Raw genomic sequence first — 17,532 nt, forward strand, 5'->3', positions numbered from 1 at the left:
TGGGATAGAATAGAATAGGAATGAAATGGAATAGAATAATAATAGAATAGTAGTTGAGTAGAGTAGAGTAGAGTAGAATTTTTTATTGGCCAAGGGTGATTGGACACACAAGGAATTTGTCTTTGGTGCAGATGTTCTCAGTGTGAATAAAAAAACAAGATACATTCGTCAAAAATCATAAGGTACTTAATGATAGTCATAGGGTACAAATAAGCAATCAGGAAACAATCAATCTAAATCGGAAGGATACAAGCAACAAAGTTACAGTCCTGCAGTCATCAGTGGGAGGAGATGGGTGAGAGGAACGATGAGAAGACTAATAGTAATAGTAATGCAGCCTTAATGAATACTTTGACAGTGGGGAGGGAATTATTTGTTAGGCAGAGGAGAGGGAACAAAGGAGGGGGAGAGAAACTACTACCCTCTCCGTAGCGGCGCGCAGCGACTCCGCCCGGCGCGACTCCTCTTCCCTTCCCTCGGCTGGCCAAGGAGCCAGGCCAGGCCCCCTGGGCCCGCCTCCTCCCTCCCTCCCTCCCCTCCTCTCCCCCGGCTGCTTTTCGCCTCCGGCCCGGGCCGCATCTTCGCGGAGCGGCCCCGCGATGGCAGTGGCGGCGACGGCGGCGGCTTGGCGAGCCTTGCGGAGAGTCGGGCTTGGCGCAGCGGCTGGGCCGCGCGGATCCTTGCTGCCTTGGCCCAGCAGCAGCAGCGGCGGCGGCATCGTCCGGAGCCCCGAGGCCCGACGGCTCAGCACCAGCCCTGCGTTGCTGCTCGCCGGTGAGTTGGCGGCGAAAGGGGCGGCGGGCAGCCGGGGAAGCGCGCCATTGCCAGGCGGAGAGGCGTGCGCCAAAGCGCGGCGGGAGCCAGCCGGCCCTTTGCGCCCTGGCTCTGCTCCGGATCCAACCGCGCCGAGGGATCCAATCGCAGCCAAAGCCTGAGCACCGATGCGCTTAGCCGGAGGCCTCCTCTCTGCTTCCCAGGCAGCCCCTCTTGCCGCCCTGCACAGCTCGGCGCGCCCGTGACTCCGAGCGAAGGGCCGCGCAACGCGGGCAGGGCGCATATCCCTGCAGCTCATCAAGGCGAGGGCTGCGTTGCACGCGTGGGTGGGTGGGTGGGATGCCAAGAGTTGGGTTTGGCTCCCCAGGAATCCGAAGCGAAGCCCGCTTCCTAGAAGCCCTGGAAGGCCCTTGGCTTCCATCCCAGGAAGTTGGCTTCTTTATTTATTTATTTATTTCATTTTATTTATTTTAATTTGTCAACAAGTACAAGTAGGAAAAACACATGAAAAAAATGGCACAAATAAATGAATAAAAATAAGCAAAACATAGCCATAAACACATAAAAAGAGTAGATATAAATGGGGACAGTAGGACAGGGAGGGTAGGCACACTGGTGCACTTACGCATGCCCCCTTAGGAACCCCTTAAGAAATATGTAAGGTCCAGGGTAGACAGTTTAAGGTAAAAGGGATGGAGGTTAGAGGAACTAACAACTGGATCGGGTAGGGTGTTCCACACATTTACTATTCTATTGCTGAAATCATTTTTCCTGCAATCAATTCTTGGACAGGCCCGTTGTGCAATGCAGGGTGGAAATTTAACAAACAACAACAAACAAATAAATTTGCCCTCCAGGCGAGGTTAAATTCCTGATGTTGAGGGAAGGTCATTTTTAGTCGCCTTTCAAGCAGCGAAATGTTACTACGAAGTGCATGGTAGCAGGGGTCACCAACCTTTTGGATCTCAGGGACCACTGAATTCATAATTTTAAATCCCACGGATCACTAATAGGATTTTTTTTAAAAAAAGATAAATAGTATTTAGGGCACTATAAAAATGCAAATAATTTTTCTGTGAACCACCAGAATTTTCTACGGGCCACTGGTTGGTGACCACCGCATTGTAGCGTATTCCACCAGCACCACCCCCTTTCCAATACATACGTACTCTGAATTTTAGGCTGGCTCTCATCCCGCATGTGGTGCAGAGAAAAACGGTTGGAGAAATTGGGCAGGAAAGCCGGCTGGGTGACTTTGGGCCAAGTTCCAATTTCTCAGCCTAACCTACCTCACAGGGTGGTTGTCGTTCTGGGGCAAATAGGTGAAGGAAGAAATATTAGGTGTGCTTGTGGCCATGAGTTGCTTATGAAGTATTAAAGGCAGGCTAGCAGTTAACGGCCCTGCCAGCAAAAGTGTGTATAGCCAAGGCTATGATTTTCCCAGTTGCAATGGATGGCTGTGAAAGTTGGACCATAAGAATAGCTGAACACCAAAGAATGGAGGCCTCTGAACTATGGTGCTGGAGAAGATTCCTGCGAGCCTTTTGGACTGCAAGGCAATCCAACCGGTCAGTCCTAGAGGAGATCAACCCTGACTGCTCTTTAGAAGGCCAGATCCTGAAGAGGAAACTCAAATACTTTGGCCATCTAATGAGAAGGAAAGACTCATTGGAGAAAGGCCTCATGTTGGGAAAGATTGTGGGCAAAAGAAGAAGGAGATGACAGAGATTGAGGTGGCTGGATGGAGTCACCGAAGCAGTAGGCTTGAGCTTAAATGGCCTCCAGAGGATGGTAGAGGGCAGGAAGGCCTGGAGAAATGTTGTCCATGGGATCACGATGGGTCAGACATGAGATCGCAGCTAACAACAACATGTAATTGCTATGAGTCAACAGCCAACTGATGGTACATAATCATTATCAAATTGGCCTTATTGCTGTATCAGCCTTTCTTATGATCCAACCTTCCCAGCCCTCCATTGCAACTGGGAAAACCATAGCCTTGACTATACATACTTTTGTTGGCAGGATGATGCCTCTGCTCTTTAGTATGCTGTCTAGATTTGCCATAACTTTCCTCCCCAGGAGCAAGTGTCTTTTAATTTCTTGGCTGCGGTCACATAGATAATCTGAAATGAGAATTTGTCCCTAACCTGGTCTTCCAGCCATTTCTTAAGGGAAGTGGTGGTCAACTCTGCACAGTTCAAAGAGAAGTTGGGTTGCAATTTCTTCTGAACGATTTTGTTTGAATTCCAGCCTTGATGGGGTTGGGGTGAATCACCAAAATGGCCCCCTCTCAACTTTGTGATTCTATAAAGACAAACATATTGTGTGGGTTAGCTAGATGGAATGTTATATTATTATATAATATATATTTTGCAGTAAAATACGCCCAGAGTTATCTCCTGCAAATTGGTTCAGAAGAACACAGAGCGTGGCCAGTAGTTGTGGAATTGTGTCAGCTGGAAAAGAAGCAGTACAAAGAGAAGAGGGCAGGACAAGTGGCCTTTTAAGGGGAAAAAACTGTGATGGTTGGGAGTGTGATTGTGTTAGGAGACCAACATCTCTGCTTACTTGCTTTCTATTATGTATTTAATGCCTTATTTACCCCTTGCTACTATTGCGTTCGGCCTTCCATCCTTCCAAGGTGGGTAAAATGAGAACCCAATATGATGACTCTGTAAACCGCTTAGAGAGGGCTGTAAAAGCACTGTGAAGCGGTATATAAGTCTAAGTGTTATTGCTGTTGCTATGTTGAATAGGAGTGAAATGTGTGCCTTTGCATAATATTGGACAGGTTTTACAAATAGATCAGTTCTGTGTCACCAATTCAGTTGTAACTTTAAAGCCACCTCATAGGTGTATAGTTATTTAATTTCTTAGCCGCCATATCACCATATATAGTAGTGAATACTCACATGGGGCGACTCATAAAGTTAAAACAATAAATAAATAACAAATAACAAAACCCTGAAACCAAATATTTAAAAATAATTAAAATAATAAAATAACAGCGCATATATGAGAAACAATACATGCATGTCACAGGTTGCATAATGCCACTTGTTCCCAGATCTGATACAGCGTCATGTGTAAAAAGGTTAGTGAGATCTCCTCCAAGGTGATCTGCTCCCCGCCTGATCCTTCATCTCTTCCCACAATGCTGCAATCAAATCTATCCTCATGGCTGCTGGTTATTCGCTTTGTTTCTCTCTTTCTACCTTTGCCAGCATTACATCCTTGCCAAGCAGCTAGCCCTCTGCACATTAATAAAAATTATATTTAGTATCTTTGTAATGTATAATAATGAAGCATGTATGGAGATACATACTGTACATGCAGAAGGGGAATCAAAGTAAAAGTATTGGAGAAAGCAAAATCTGGGTCCAGCATATGTTGAATATACGACAAAGTTTGACTTTGATCGGACAGAGAAAGCATTGAAGTGTAAGCTTCATAATACATAAAAAAATAACTCTTAAATATAATTTACCTCTTATGCCACATATCAAAAGGGCTTTCCTGCCTCGCATTTAGATTTCGGAGTTTCTACTAGTAGACCATAAGTAGGATTGCAAGGTAAAGGTAAAGTTTCCACTTGCATATATGTCCTAGTTGTTCCTGACTCTAGGTGGCAGTGCTCATCTCTTATTTCAAAGTCAAAGAGCCAGCTCTGTCCGAAGATGTCTCCCTGGTCATGTGGCTGGCATGACTAAATGCCGAAGGTGCACGGAGCACTGTTACTTTTCCACCAAAGGTGGTCCCTATTTTTCTACTTGCATTTTTACGTGCTTTCAAACTGCTAGGTTGGCAGAAGCTGGGATAAGTAACGGGAGCTCACTCCATTACATGGCATTAGGGATTCGAGTCACTGAACTGCCAACGTTTCTGATCGACAAGCTCAGTGTCTTAGCCACTGAGCCATCATGTTCCACCCCCTTTTTTTGCAATTTTTTTGTAAAGGATTGCAAAGGAATATACAAGTACAGAACCTTTAAATTGACCCATTTGTTCTTGTTGATTTTGTTTTAGCTCGTCGGTTTACAGACAAGCACGAATGGATCGCTGTTGAAAATGGAATTGGAACTATAGGAATTAGCAACTTTGCACAGGTACTGTTTTTTTTAATCTTCTCTGGTGCTGTTGGAATTGTCGGTTGGCCTTGCTCTTTGATTTTTCGATTGTCCTTACTGCTGTTTCTGCCTGCAAAGCCAGTTTGTGGACTTGGACCTCAGGGGTGCCTGCCTGGAAAACAGGACTGAAAGGCCCTGGACGTGCCTCATTGGCTTGGCCTCATCCCAGAAAAACTTAGAACCTGAGAGGGCATCGTGCCCGAAAGTTTCTATTGGTTTCTGTTTGGTTCATTGGAGAAAATACATTCATAATGGAAGAGATGGCCAGGCAGCCTTAAGATCACTAGGAGCAATACAATACAATAGCAGAGTTGGAACGGACCTTGGAGGTCTTCTAGTCCAACCCCCTGCCTAGGCAGGAAACCCTACATCACTTCAGACAAATGGCTATCCAACATCTTCTTAAAGACTTCCAGTGTTGGGGCATTCACAACTTCTGGAGGCAACTTCTGTTCCACTGATTAATTAGTCCAACTGTCAGGAAATTTCTCCTCGGAGCAATGCAGGTAGTCCTCAGTTTGTTTAGTACCACAGTCCGTTTAGTGACCAAAGTTGCAACAGCACTGATAAAAGTGACTTATGACTGATTTTCATACTCATGACTGTTGTAGCATCCCCATGGTCATGTGATCAGAATTCAGATGCTTGGCAACTGGCATGTACTTATGACGGTTGCAGTGTCCCGAGATCATGTGATCACTGTTTGGGAACTTCTGACAAGCAAAATCCATGGAGAAGTCACATTCACTTAGCAGTTTGACAACTGCAGGGATTCACTTAACGGTGTGAAGAAAGTGCGGCAAAATTCACTTAGCAAATGTCTTAGCCACAGAAATGTGGCCCCCCCATTGCGGTTGTAAATCAAGGACTACCTGTACATGACATTTTAGTGGAGAGGATGAAGACTTCGGTTGGCTGGACAGTGGTCCCCAATGGGTAAGGCTGTCCCAAATCCATGGATAGGGCCAAGATACCCTACCTATTTCCCCCAATTCTCATTTTAGGGTTTTCGGGGCAAGGTTTTTGGCATCTTTTCATCTTAAACTGGTGACAGTGACGCTGATAATTTCTGACCATTGGGGTCAAAGGAGGGAGTATCTGGGAGGTGTGAAAGATATACTTTAGGGGTCTATGCAGCCACTAAGAAGGAACCTAAGGCTGTTTTATTCTGTCAGCATTTCAAAGTCAACCTGACATTGTGCAAGTGGGTGAGCAGCACTTCCTTAATGTCAGTGGCTGTTCTTATGTTTGTGAAACACAACACGACAGGCTCTGCTTGCTCTGAGCAATGTCTTCTGGGCACCACTGGATTGGTGAGGAATTGTTCTGACCGAGGCTTCCCAAGAGCAGGAAGCAAACGCCTTGTCCCGACAAAAACCCCTTTTATTAATTGGCTGTGAATTCTGCTCATTCCCATCCGGCAAAGTCTTTCAAGGGAGGATTTACGGTCACAGATCTTATCTGGCTTGGAGAGCTGACAGGCCAGAGCTTGGCAAGGAGTCTCTGAGAGTCACGAACCAGTGAAGTGAACTAATGGTCACCTGCAACTCCACTCCCCTTTTGCTCCTCTTTTTTTGCCTCTGGGAAGGGCCATTCATCGTCCACCTGTGGCCTCACTCCCAACTCGACTCCTTTAGCAGTTCCCTTCATCTGGGAACTCTGCGCATGCGCACACTGGGAACAGGCTCCAGCTGTTCGTCTGCCTCACTGATGTCTGACTCTGAAGGCAGCTGAAAACTGTCAGACGGCCCTGGCCCCCTCTCTGCCTCTGACACAGAGCCCTCATCAGGGCCTTCCCCAGACTCCAGGATTCCTGGCCCATATTCCTCCCCAATCTCCTCACTGTCCGAATCTGCTGCCGGCTTCCCTGGCAGGCCACAGCAGGAATTCTGCAAGTTGCAATTCTTGAAGCTGTTTCAAGACTTTTGTTTATTTTTGTTTATTTACTTGTATCTCGCCTTTATTATTTTTACAAATAAGGTGGCAACAATGTCCAACACAACTTCCTCCTCCTGTTTTCCCCACAACAATAACCACCATTTGAGGTGAGTTGGCCTGAGAGAGAGAGAGAGAGAGTGACTGGTACAAAGTCACCCACCAGCTGGCTTTGAAGGCTAAGATAAAACTTGAACTCATAGTCTCCTGGGGATTGGCCCAAAGTCACCCAGCTGGCTTTCGTGGCTAAGACAGGACTTGAACTCACAGTCTCCTACTTTCTAGCCTGGAGCCTTAATCATTAGACCAAGCTGGCTGTCCGCTGGCTGTCTTTCTTAAGGACAACATGGGAAGTGTAAGAAAGCATCTCATATTTGGGGTCAGGTCTTGGGGCTTGCCTAGCCAGGTGGCACAAATTGATTGGGAGGATGTGAACTTGTTTTCTGCTTGTCCCAAAGGTTCTTTTTCCAAGAGGCAACTGGACTTTCTGTTTTGGTTTTTTTTTTTTTTTTAAATGTTTCATTCTCATCCAGGAAGCTTCTTCAGCGCTGACCTGATGGTGGGGAATTCAGTCAGACCTGAAGAAGCTTCTTGGATGAGAAGTGAAACGTCTTCAAAGAAAAACCAGGAAGTCCAGTTGCCTCTTGAAAAAAGCACCTTTGGGACAACCATAACCTGGAGGACAGAGAGTCTCTGCAGACATTTGTTTTCTGCTTAAATTCCACCACAAAATGCTCAGCGTTCTTTCCAGAGCGGTTTCCATTTCTCTAAATCATGGCTGATGCAGGAACTTTTCATTTCAGGAAGCATTAGGGGATGTTGTTTATTGCAGTCTTCCAGAAATTGGAACAAAACTGAACAAACAAGGTAAGCATAATTCATATTTCTTTTTTTTTTAAAAATCTTCTGTCCCCCAAAAGTAAGTGTTACATTAGGCAGCAATCTCAACCTTGGAGGAATAAAATTACTTTAGGCTTTTTTTTTTAAGGATACTGGTGTATCCCAAATATTTCTTTTTCTTTACATTAAATAGTTGACCTCTCATCCCAGCCTCCAGTTCCTTGCCTTACAAGGTGTCAAGAGGAGAAACAAGTTCTGAAAGATTTCTGTTTCCAAAACGATAGCTGCTTCATATAGTAATAGCACTTAGACTTATATACAGTGTTTTTACAGCCCTCTCTAAGCGGTTTTAGAGAGTCAGCCTATGGCTCCCCAACAATCTGGGTCCTCGTTTTACCACCTCAGAAGGATGGAAGGCTGAGTCAACATTTGCAAAAGTTTTTTTTTTCTAAAAATTTTCAATTTTAAAAAAAAGGAAGAAATGAGAAGAGCATGAACAGAAGATAATGGAACCAGAAAATAAACATTGAAAGAGAACATAACGAGAAATACAACTAAATCATTACCGAAAAAGAAAGATGGGCAGGTGGAGAGCAGAGAGCAAGAGGGGTGTGGGGGGAGGGATCTGCCATCAATCCAGCAGCCACTTTAGCACAACACATCGTACAAATGCAAATTCTCATTTTGGGACCTTTTTGTACCAAGTCTTTTTTTTCCATTTAATGTTCCAGATGAGTTTGGAGCCTTGGAAAGTGTGAAGGCTGCTAGTGAAATCTACTCTCCCATCACAGGAGAAGTCACAGAAATTAACACCGCCCTTGCTGATAATCCTGGGCTTGTCAACAAATCTTGTTACCAAGATGGTAAGAGAAGAATCCCCATTTTCCCAAGGATTTTGAACAGTAGTTTGCAGAATATTGCAATGATAATGCAGGTAGTCCTCAACGCATGACTACAACTGAGCCCAAAAATTGTTGTTAAGTGAGCTTTGTCCCATTTTATGACCTTCCGTGCCTCAGTTGTTAAACTCAATTGATAAGTTGTTAACCCAGTTCTTAAGTGAATCTGTTTTCTTCATTCACTTTGCTTGTCAGAAGATCGTAAAATTGTGATCTTGGGACATAGCAATGGTTATAAGTATGAAACAGTTGCCAAGCATCTGAATTTTGGTCACATGAAATCCTGCAAAGTGAGGAATCGTAAGTGAGGAAAAACAGCCATAATTCAGTGCCATTGTAATTTTGAATGGTCGCTAATTGAATTGTTGTAAGTTGAGGACTACCTGTATTGGAATTGATCCAACAAAGTGTTGTGGAATAAACACTACAGGCAGTTCTAAACATACCATTGTAACCTGGAATTACAATTGTAAATCAATTGGTTGAGTCACCATGTGACTGCATGATTGATTTTACAACCTTTTTGTGGTACTGTTGTGGCCCATCAGCGGCCAGCAGAGCTGGCAGCAGATTCGGACAGTGAGGAGGTTGGGGAGGAACATGGGTCAGTCCTGGAGTCTGGGGAAGGCTCGGATGAGGGCTCTGTGTCGGAGGCAGAGAGGGGGCCAGAGCCCTATGCCAGTTATCAGCTGCCTTCAGAGTCAGACATCAGTGAGGCAGATGAACAGCTGGAGCCTGTTCCCAGTGTGTGCATGCACAGAGTTGCCAGACTAAGGGAACAGCTAAAGAACAGGCGTCGACTTGGGAGTAAAGCCAGATGATGAATGGCCCCTCCCAGAGGAAATAAAAGAGGAGCGAAAGGGGAGTGGAGCTTGCAGGAGACAATTAGTTCACTTAGTTGGTTTGTGACTCTCCAAGACTCCTTGCCAAGTTTTCCAGATATCGGCCTGGCAGCTCTCCAAGCCATATAGGGTCTGTGACCACAAATCCTCCCTGGAAAGACTTTGCTGGATGTGATTGAGCAGAATTCACAGCAAATTAATAAAAGGGGTTTTTGTCGGGACAAGGAGTTTGCTTCATGCTCTTGGGAAGCCTTGGTCAGAACAGGTGGTTGTTAACAAAACCTATTCCCCCCCAATGGGGTGGTTTTTTTTTTTTTACCAGAATTGGAAGTAAATAATTGAAACTACCCCCCCCCCTAAAAAAAGGTCAAAATTTGCAGTCATGTGACTATGGGATGCTACAAAGAGCCTTAAATGCAAGTCAATTTGCTAAGAACCCAAAAATGCACAAACCCTAATTTGGCTTTTTTTGGCTCACAGGTTGGCTTATCAAAATGACGGTGGATAATCCTTCTGAACTGGACGACCTCTTGACTGAAGATGCATATGAGAAATACATCAAATCCATTGAGGAATAATAGCTAGGAGGTGCCAAGCGGAGCCAGTGCCCACTACTTTCTTTGACGTAGATGGTCTCAAATTACTGGCCCAAAGAGAAGTTGGCGCAGCAGCTGGTTGAGGGAATTGTGAAAGGGGAAAAAAAATAAAGCAAGCACCGCCTTTCTTCCAATTGCTGTTCCACAAATGTCCATAAAATCAAAACGTTTGTGGCTTCTCTCACTAAGCACGAATCAGGAATAGTTTTGATTTTTTTTCTCCCCTCCGTCCCAGTGAATATAATTTCAAGGTTTGAAGTCCATAATTCCTTCTGGGCTAGAATGACCTTTGTTCCTGGAATGGACCCAGAAGGTTGATGAGATAGATCTGGAAGAGGATGCAACAGCCTTAATTCCAACTTCTACTTTTTATTTGTACAGATTGTCTTGCTTTTTCCTTTGCCAACCTCTTTTCCCCGGGCGTCTGGTTTTTTTTTTTGTCGTCTACCAGAAGCTCTCCGGCTGCCTTTGGTATTAGTGAAAAGTCCTCAGAGATTAAATCAGTGGTAGTCAACCTGGTCCCTACCGCCCACTAGTGGGCGTTCTAGCTTTCATGATGGGCGATAGGGGTTTGCTGTAACTCTGCTTTATAAATTTTATAAAGTAAAGTTACTTCCCTGTTTTATAAATTACCATCACTGTGGAACCGGTTAGAAAATTTTACTTCTAACAAAGATACAAAAGTGGGCGGTAGGTATAAAAGGTTGACTACCCCCAGATTAGATGGTTCAAAAGTGCAAGTGTTGAGCCTGGCAGAAGATAAGATAACAGAAGTTAATAAAAAATCCTGACTTTACTAGGTTTGTTTGTTTTGTTCCGTTGTCGCTTAATAGTTAAGTGGTGGGTAAGACTGAGGTTGTGTATTTGACCTTGCAGCTTATTGGAAAGTTTGAAAGGCAATCTTGGGGCCTCCATACAGGTAGTCCTCGATTTATGGCCACAATTTCTGTTGTTAAGAGCCGAGGTGGCAGTGGTTAGAGTGCAAGTACTGCAGGCTATTTCAGCTGACTGCTAGCTGCAGTTTAGCAGTTCGAACCTCACCAGGCTCAAGGTTGACTCAGCCTTCCGTGCTTCCGAGGTGGGAAAAATGAGGACCCAAATTGTTGAAGGAAATAGGCTGACTCTGTAAACCGCTTAGAGAGGGCTGTAAAAGCACTATGAAGCGGTATATAAGATTAAGTGCTATTGCTGAGTGAGACAATAATTAAGTGAGTTTTGCCCCATTTTTTTTAATGACCTGTCTTGCCACAGCTGTTAAGTGAATCACCGCCGTTGCTAAGTTAGCAACAGTTGTGAAATGAATCTGGCTTCCTCACTGACTTAGCTTATTAGAAGGTTGCAAAAGGTGATTGCATGGCCCAGGGACACTGTGGCCGTCATAAATATGAATCATAATTTGGAGTCAGCAAAAAAGTACACTACTAGAAAAATATACAAAATACAAAGGTAAATCTAATATAAATGAAAGGACGCGGTGGCTCAGTGGCTAAGACGTTCAGCTTGTTGATGAGAAAGGTCAGCAGTTTGGAGGTTCGAATCCCTAGCACCGCATAACAAAGTGAGCTCCCATTACTTGTCCCAGTTTCTGCCAACCTAGCAGTTCAAAAGCACGTAAAAATGCAAGTAGAAAAATAGGGACCACCTTTGGTGGGAAAGTAACAGTGCTCTGTGCACCTTCGGCATGGAGTCATGCCGGCCACATGACCACGGAGATGTCTTTGGACAGAGATGGCTCTTCGGCTTTGAAACTGAGATGAGCACCGCCCCCCTAGAGTCAGGAACAACTAGCACATAAGTGCGAGGGGAACCTTTACCTAATATAAATATTTCTATGCACATAGCAGGAAGAGAAAGCTCTGTTGGATATGTTCGCTTCCTTATTTGTAAAAATAAAGGTGGAATATAAATTTTAAAAAAATGTTTTATAGTATCTTATTACCATAGCAGGATTGGAAGGAACCTTGGAGGTCTTCTATTCCAACTCCTGGCTCAAACAGGAGATCCTATACCATTTCAGAGAAATGGCTGTCCAGTCTCTTCTTAAAAACCTCCAGTCAGGAGGCATCCACAACATTTGGAGACAATCTGTTCCACTGGTTAATTGTTCTCTCTGTCTGGACCTGTTTCCTTATTTCTAGTTGGAAGTCTTTGTTAAGCTTCCATTCATTACTTCTTGTCTGCCTTCGGGTGCTTTGGAGAATAGGTTGCCTCTCTGTTCACTGTGGGAGCCCCTCAAATATTGGAAGATTGCTATGATGTCACCCCCTAGTCTTTTTGGTCATTAGAATAAACATACCCAGTTCCTGCAACCGTTAATCATACACTTTAGTCTCCTCATCGTCTTTGTTGCTCTTCTCTGCATTCTTTCTAGAGTCTCAATACCTTTCTTGTATCAGGGTAAAAATACAAGTGGGAAAAACACAGTCCCAGAGATCTGCAAATTGGGACATGAGGGGAAAGTGACATTGTGCATGTCATGACATTGTGATTTCCATTAGATGCCCACCAGCAAGTAAACTCTACTTGCAATAGCCCAGGAAGTCAGCCTCTGCAAAGAGAGTGAGTTCTGGATCCCTCCAGTAGAGGGCGCTGCTGGCTAGCTAAACAACCACTAGGTACCCTAGGACAGTGATGGCTAACCATTTTTTGTCACGTGCTGAAAGTGGGTGCGCACCCATAATGCAATTTGCATGTGACACCCACACCCACACACAGGTGCGTCCCGACCCCCTGCATACTGTGTGACCCTCCCCCCAGCGCTCCCCACTGTGCATGTGCACGGGACCCCCTGCATGCCCCCATGCATGCACGCTCGTCTCCCGCATGCACCCTGTCCCCCCTGTGCATGCGTGGCAGAAAACCAGCTGGCTGGCAGGAGGCGCATGGGCATGAGCGATGAAGCTGAGCTGGGGCAATGGCTCGTGTGCCATCGATGGGACATTACGATGCCATAGGTTCACCATCACGGCCCAAGGACCTAGGTGGTATTTCCCAAGGTGCTACCTCTCAGTTGTGTTGGGACTGCAACTCCCAGAATTCTCCAAGTAGCTCATGGGGAAAGATGGGAGAACACAACGGTGATTCAGACTCCAAGCCGTAATAATTTGTGTTGCCATCCTAATGTCTGTTTTACCACACAGAGTCTGGAAGGCCTCAAGGCTGCGCAGCCGCTTAGTTTATCACACAAGGATGCATGTCCAGAGTATCTCTGGAGACATTTCAGGGCTATTTCGATGCCACAATCTCCGTGAAACAGAGATGAGCAGTACCCCCCCCCCCAGAGTTGGGAACGACTAGCACATGTGCGAGGAAAACCCTTACCATTATCCAAGTCTCAAATTTAATTCCTGGAGAGAAAGTCTACTGGAGTGGACACTGTCCTCAATAAATAACACAACTATTTTGGAATTCTTATTTTTTCCCCTAAAAGACTAAATGGGTTGAGTAAGTGTGTGTGCGTGTGTGTGTGCGCAAGAGAGAGACCAAATTATACTCTGATGAAGTGGATAATGTATTTTAAGTTCCGGAGATCGCGATGTCTGTCTCTTCTTTTATAGCTACACCTGGAACTCATATTTTTAGGATACTTCGATCGATATGGATAGATAGATAGATAGATAGATAGATAGATAGATAGATAGATGAGAGAGAGACAGAGACAGACAGAGAGACACTAGGAATTTTATATCTCTATCTTTGTCTGTCTGTCTCTCATCTTTCTAACATTTCTCTACCATCTCTATCATCTCTGGCATTTCTTTATTGTCTCTCTATCATCTATCTATCTATCTATCTATCTATCTATCTATCTATCTATCTATCTATCTATCTATCTATCTATCTATCTATCTATCATCACCTTCAGAAACAAGGCTGCGTTATTCCACCAAACAGAAAGATTTATTTCTCCAAGAAAACTTTCCTTAGAGACAAAATAGAACAGAAAACCGTGATGACTCATAAGTACACCATTGTTATTGATCTGCAGTTTCAGTAGGAGTCAAGGGGAGACATTTTGAGAGAAAATTGTCCCTTTATGGGTCTGCAGGGAGAGGCTGCAATTCATAAAACGAACCATCAAGCCTTTTTTGGCCATTAAAATTTTTTCCTTCTTGTTCTATGACAACTGCAGTTCTCCAGCTGTGCACGCTAAAAAGGAAAGGCTTTTCAAATGCATGATGGAAAACCACAAATGTTCTGCTGAGAATGTTATGGATCGTATACAGATAGTCTCTGACTTAACAGTTTTGAGCCCAAAACTTCTGTTCCTAAATGAGACCAGGGCTAAGAGAATTTTGCCCTATTTTACGAAGCTTCCTTGCCACAGTTGTTAAGTGAATCACTGAAGTTGTTAAGTTAGCCACACAGTGGCTAAGTGAATCTGGCTTCCCCGTTGATTTTTAACTTGTCAGAAGGTGGCAAAGGAGATGACATAACTCCAGGGCACTGCGACTGTCATAAATAGGAGCCAATTGCTAAGCCCCTGAATTTGGATTGTGTGACTGTTGGGAAGCTGCAATAGTTGTAAGTGTGAAAAATGGTCGTAAGTCACTGTTTTCAGTGCTGTTGTAACTTGGAATGGTCACTAAACAAATGATTGTTAAGCAGAGGTCTACTTCTAGCTTCTTTTTAAGCTGTGGGTTAACTCTTGGCATTTGAGTTCTGTATGGAATCTCTTCTTCCAGAAAGAAGGATGGAGTGGGGGTGTGGGAAAGTGCTTGGAGGAAACCAAACACTTAATTCAGGGCTGTGTCCAAACTTGGGAACTTTAAGACTTGTGGACTTCAACTCCCATGGCTGGCTGAGGAATTCTGGGAGTTAAAGTCCACAAGTCTTCAAAGTTCCCAAGTTTGGACACCCCTGACTTAATTGATCTGATATAATATCTTTACAAAGAACTACAAATCATTTTAATAGTAAAATACATAAAGTGATTTATACACACACACACACACACACACACACACACACACACAAGAACACATGTATTTAATGCGATGGGTCATACTTTAACATTTATATCTGGTGACAGGTCTTGTAAGTTGCGTACTTCAGACTTTGGTGGACTTCAGGTTATGCTACCTGGTATAAAAAGCTAAAGTTATGGCTCAGTGGGCTCAGACGCTGAGCTTGTTGATCAGAAAGGTCACTAGTTCCGTGGTTCGAATCCCTAGTGCCGCGAAATGGAGTGAGCTCCCGTTACTTGTCTCAGCTTCTGCCAACCTAGCAGTTCGAAAGCATGTAAAAATGCACGTAGAAAAATAGGAACCACCTTTGGCGTTTAGTCATGGCTGCCACATGACCACGGAGACGTCTTTGGACAGCGCTGGCTCTTCAGCTTAGAAATGGAGATGAGCACCGCCCCCTAGAGTCGGGAACAACTAGCACATCTGTGTGAGGGGAACCTTTACCTTTACCTTATAAAATGATAACCAAAAGAAATGTCAAATGGAATAAAGACTGGTAATAATAATAATAATAATAATAACAACAACAACAACAACAACAACTCCGCCATTGCCGGTCCCAAGCCCGGATGAGAAAGGAGGAGGGTTGGGGTCAGGTTGGCATCTGGTCCCATTAAAAAAACCCCTCCAGCCCATATAATATGGTGAAAAAAACGAATAAGAATTCCATACCGCATCGGTCGTCGCGCGGGTTAACAAGGGCCGCGGCAGATGTTGGGGTCCCTGGACATCCGTCGACAAGTGGGCTACAAGTGGACCAGCCAACAAAACGACAAAAATATAGTGCAGATGAAAACCGTGCCATAATGGCCTGTTACTACAACTCAGAGCCAGAAAAAAGAGGCTATTTAAAGCGAATGTATGAATTATGGAAACAACAATATCCAGATTCAAATGTGAGTGAACAACAACTAACAGATCAAAGGCGATTTATTATACGGAATAAAGTGTTTAGTGAAGTTGAACATGAGGAAATTCAGGCAAATTGCAAAACCCAAAAAACAATATCACAAGCAGAAATAACTGATATTCAAGACACAACTAAAGACATTATAGTAGAACTCCCAGAAGAAGCTCTCGGGGAGGAAATAACACCACCACTATTAGAACCAGTTATCACTGAACCAACTGATGAACTAACTCAAAAACAAAAAGAATTGAAGGATAAGATCATGCAGCATTTTCTGCTTAATGAGGAAAGGCAACGTTTACCATCACTAAAAACTGTGCCTAAGAAAATTTTGACCCCTATCATGAAAGTGGTTAATGCAGTGTTTTCAACAATTGAATCGGGATCCATCTTGGAAATGAACCAGTTAATAGTCACTAATGAACTAGGCATTAAAATCAAAGTACCTAGTCACACAACAGAAAAAGCATCAAAGCCAAAGTGGAAAATCCGTTTAGAACAAAAAAATAAAAAAATTAAGGGCAGATGCTAGTAACTTAAAGAACATGCATGAGCAACAGCTTAAAAACAACAAAACCATAGATCGGCTAATCAGAAGATATAGATTGGATACAAGAAACATCAATGAAGCTGTAGAGATTGTAAAACAGCAGATAACAGCAACAGCTAGAAAAATTGAAAGATATGAGGCATGAATCATCCAATATAAACAAAATCAGCAATTTCGATCAAACCAACGGCGTTTTTATCAAAGTCTTAATGTGAATGGTGACACCAAAAGTGAAAAACCAGAAAAGCAGGCCACAGTTGAATTCTGGAAAGAATTGTGGGAAAATGCAAAGGACTACAATAAGGAAGCAAAGTGGATACATGACTTTGAGAAAAGCATTGGCAACAAACAAATGCAAGTATTAGAAATAACAACTGAGATGGTCAAAAATCAAGTAAAAAAGGTAAAGAATTGGACATCACCTGGAAAGGACCAATTACATGGTTTCTGGCTCAAATATCTGACCAGTTTACATGCAATATTGGCCAGGCAACTGAATGAAATTTTACAAAAGGGCCAAATTGATGAATGGTTGACAACTGGAAAAACATACTTGATTCAGAAAGATGCAACTAAAGGAACAACACCTGAACACTACAGACCAATAACATGCTTGCCAACAACCTTCAAATTACTCACAGGCATTATTGCAGATAACATGATGGATTATTTGGAAACAAACAACATCTTGCCAGTAGAGCAAAAAGGCAACAAAAGAAGGAGCAGGGGCACAAAAGATCAGCTCCTAATTGATAAAATGATATTAGAAAATTGTAAGAACAGAAAAATGAACTTGAATATGGTCTGGATTGATTACAAAAAGGCATTTGACTCACTGCCACATAGTTGGATCATAAAATGCTTAGAAACCACTGGCATTAGCAAAAATATTACATCCTTTACTGAAAAGGCGATGAAACAATGGAGAACTGAGTTGGAAGTAGGGAATGAGATCTACGGAATGGTTAATATCAAGCGAGGAATTTTCCAGGGTGATTCACTTTCACCTCTTCTCTTCATCATCGCAATGATCCCACTATCAGTAATCTTAAAAAAAATGAAATTAGGCTACCAAACAGCCAAAGAAGC

General features: G+C 43.6%; 1 protein-coding gene across 1 annotated transcript; it reads left to right on the plus strand.

Moving 5' to 3' along the window:
- The first annotated feature begins 517 nt into the window (after nucleotides 1-517).
- Nucleotides 518-10,812, plus strand: GCSH (glycine cleavage system protein H). Its single transcript, XM_032230714.1, has 5 exons — nucleotides 518-774; nucleotides 4,804-4,883; nucleotides 7,643-7,706; nucleotides 8,411-8,542; nucleotides 9,901-10,812. The coding sequence occupies exons 1-5, from the start codon at nucleotides 600-602 to the stop codon at nucleotides 9,996-9,998; spliced, it is 549 nt and encodes a 182-aa protein (XP_032086605.1). The 5' UTR covers nucleotides 518-599; the 3' UTR covers nucleotides 9,999-10,812.
- Nucleotides 10,813-17,532: the final 6,720 nt, after the last annotated feature.

This window comes from Thamnophis elegans, chromosome 14 (genome assembly GCF_009769535.1).
Source record: "Thamnophis elegans isolate rThaEle1 chromosome 14, rThaEle1.pri, whole genome shotgun sequence".
In the NCBI taxonomy this organism is placed as follows: domain Eukaryota; kingdom Metazoa; phylum Chordata; class Lepidosauria; order Squamata; family Colubridae; genus Thamnophis; species Thamnophis elegans.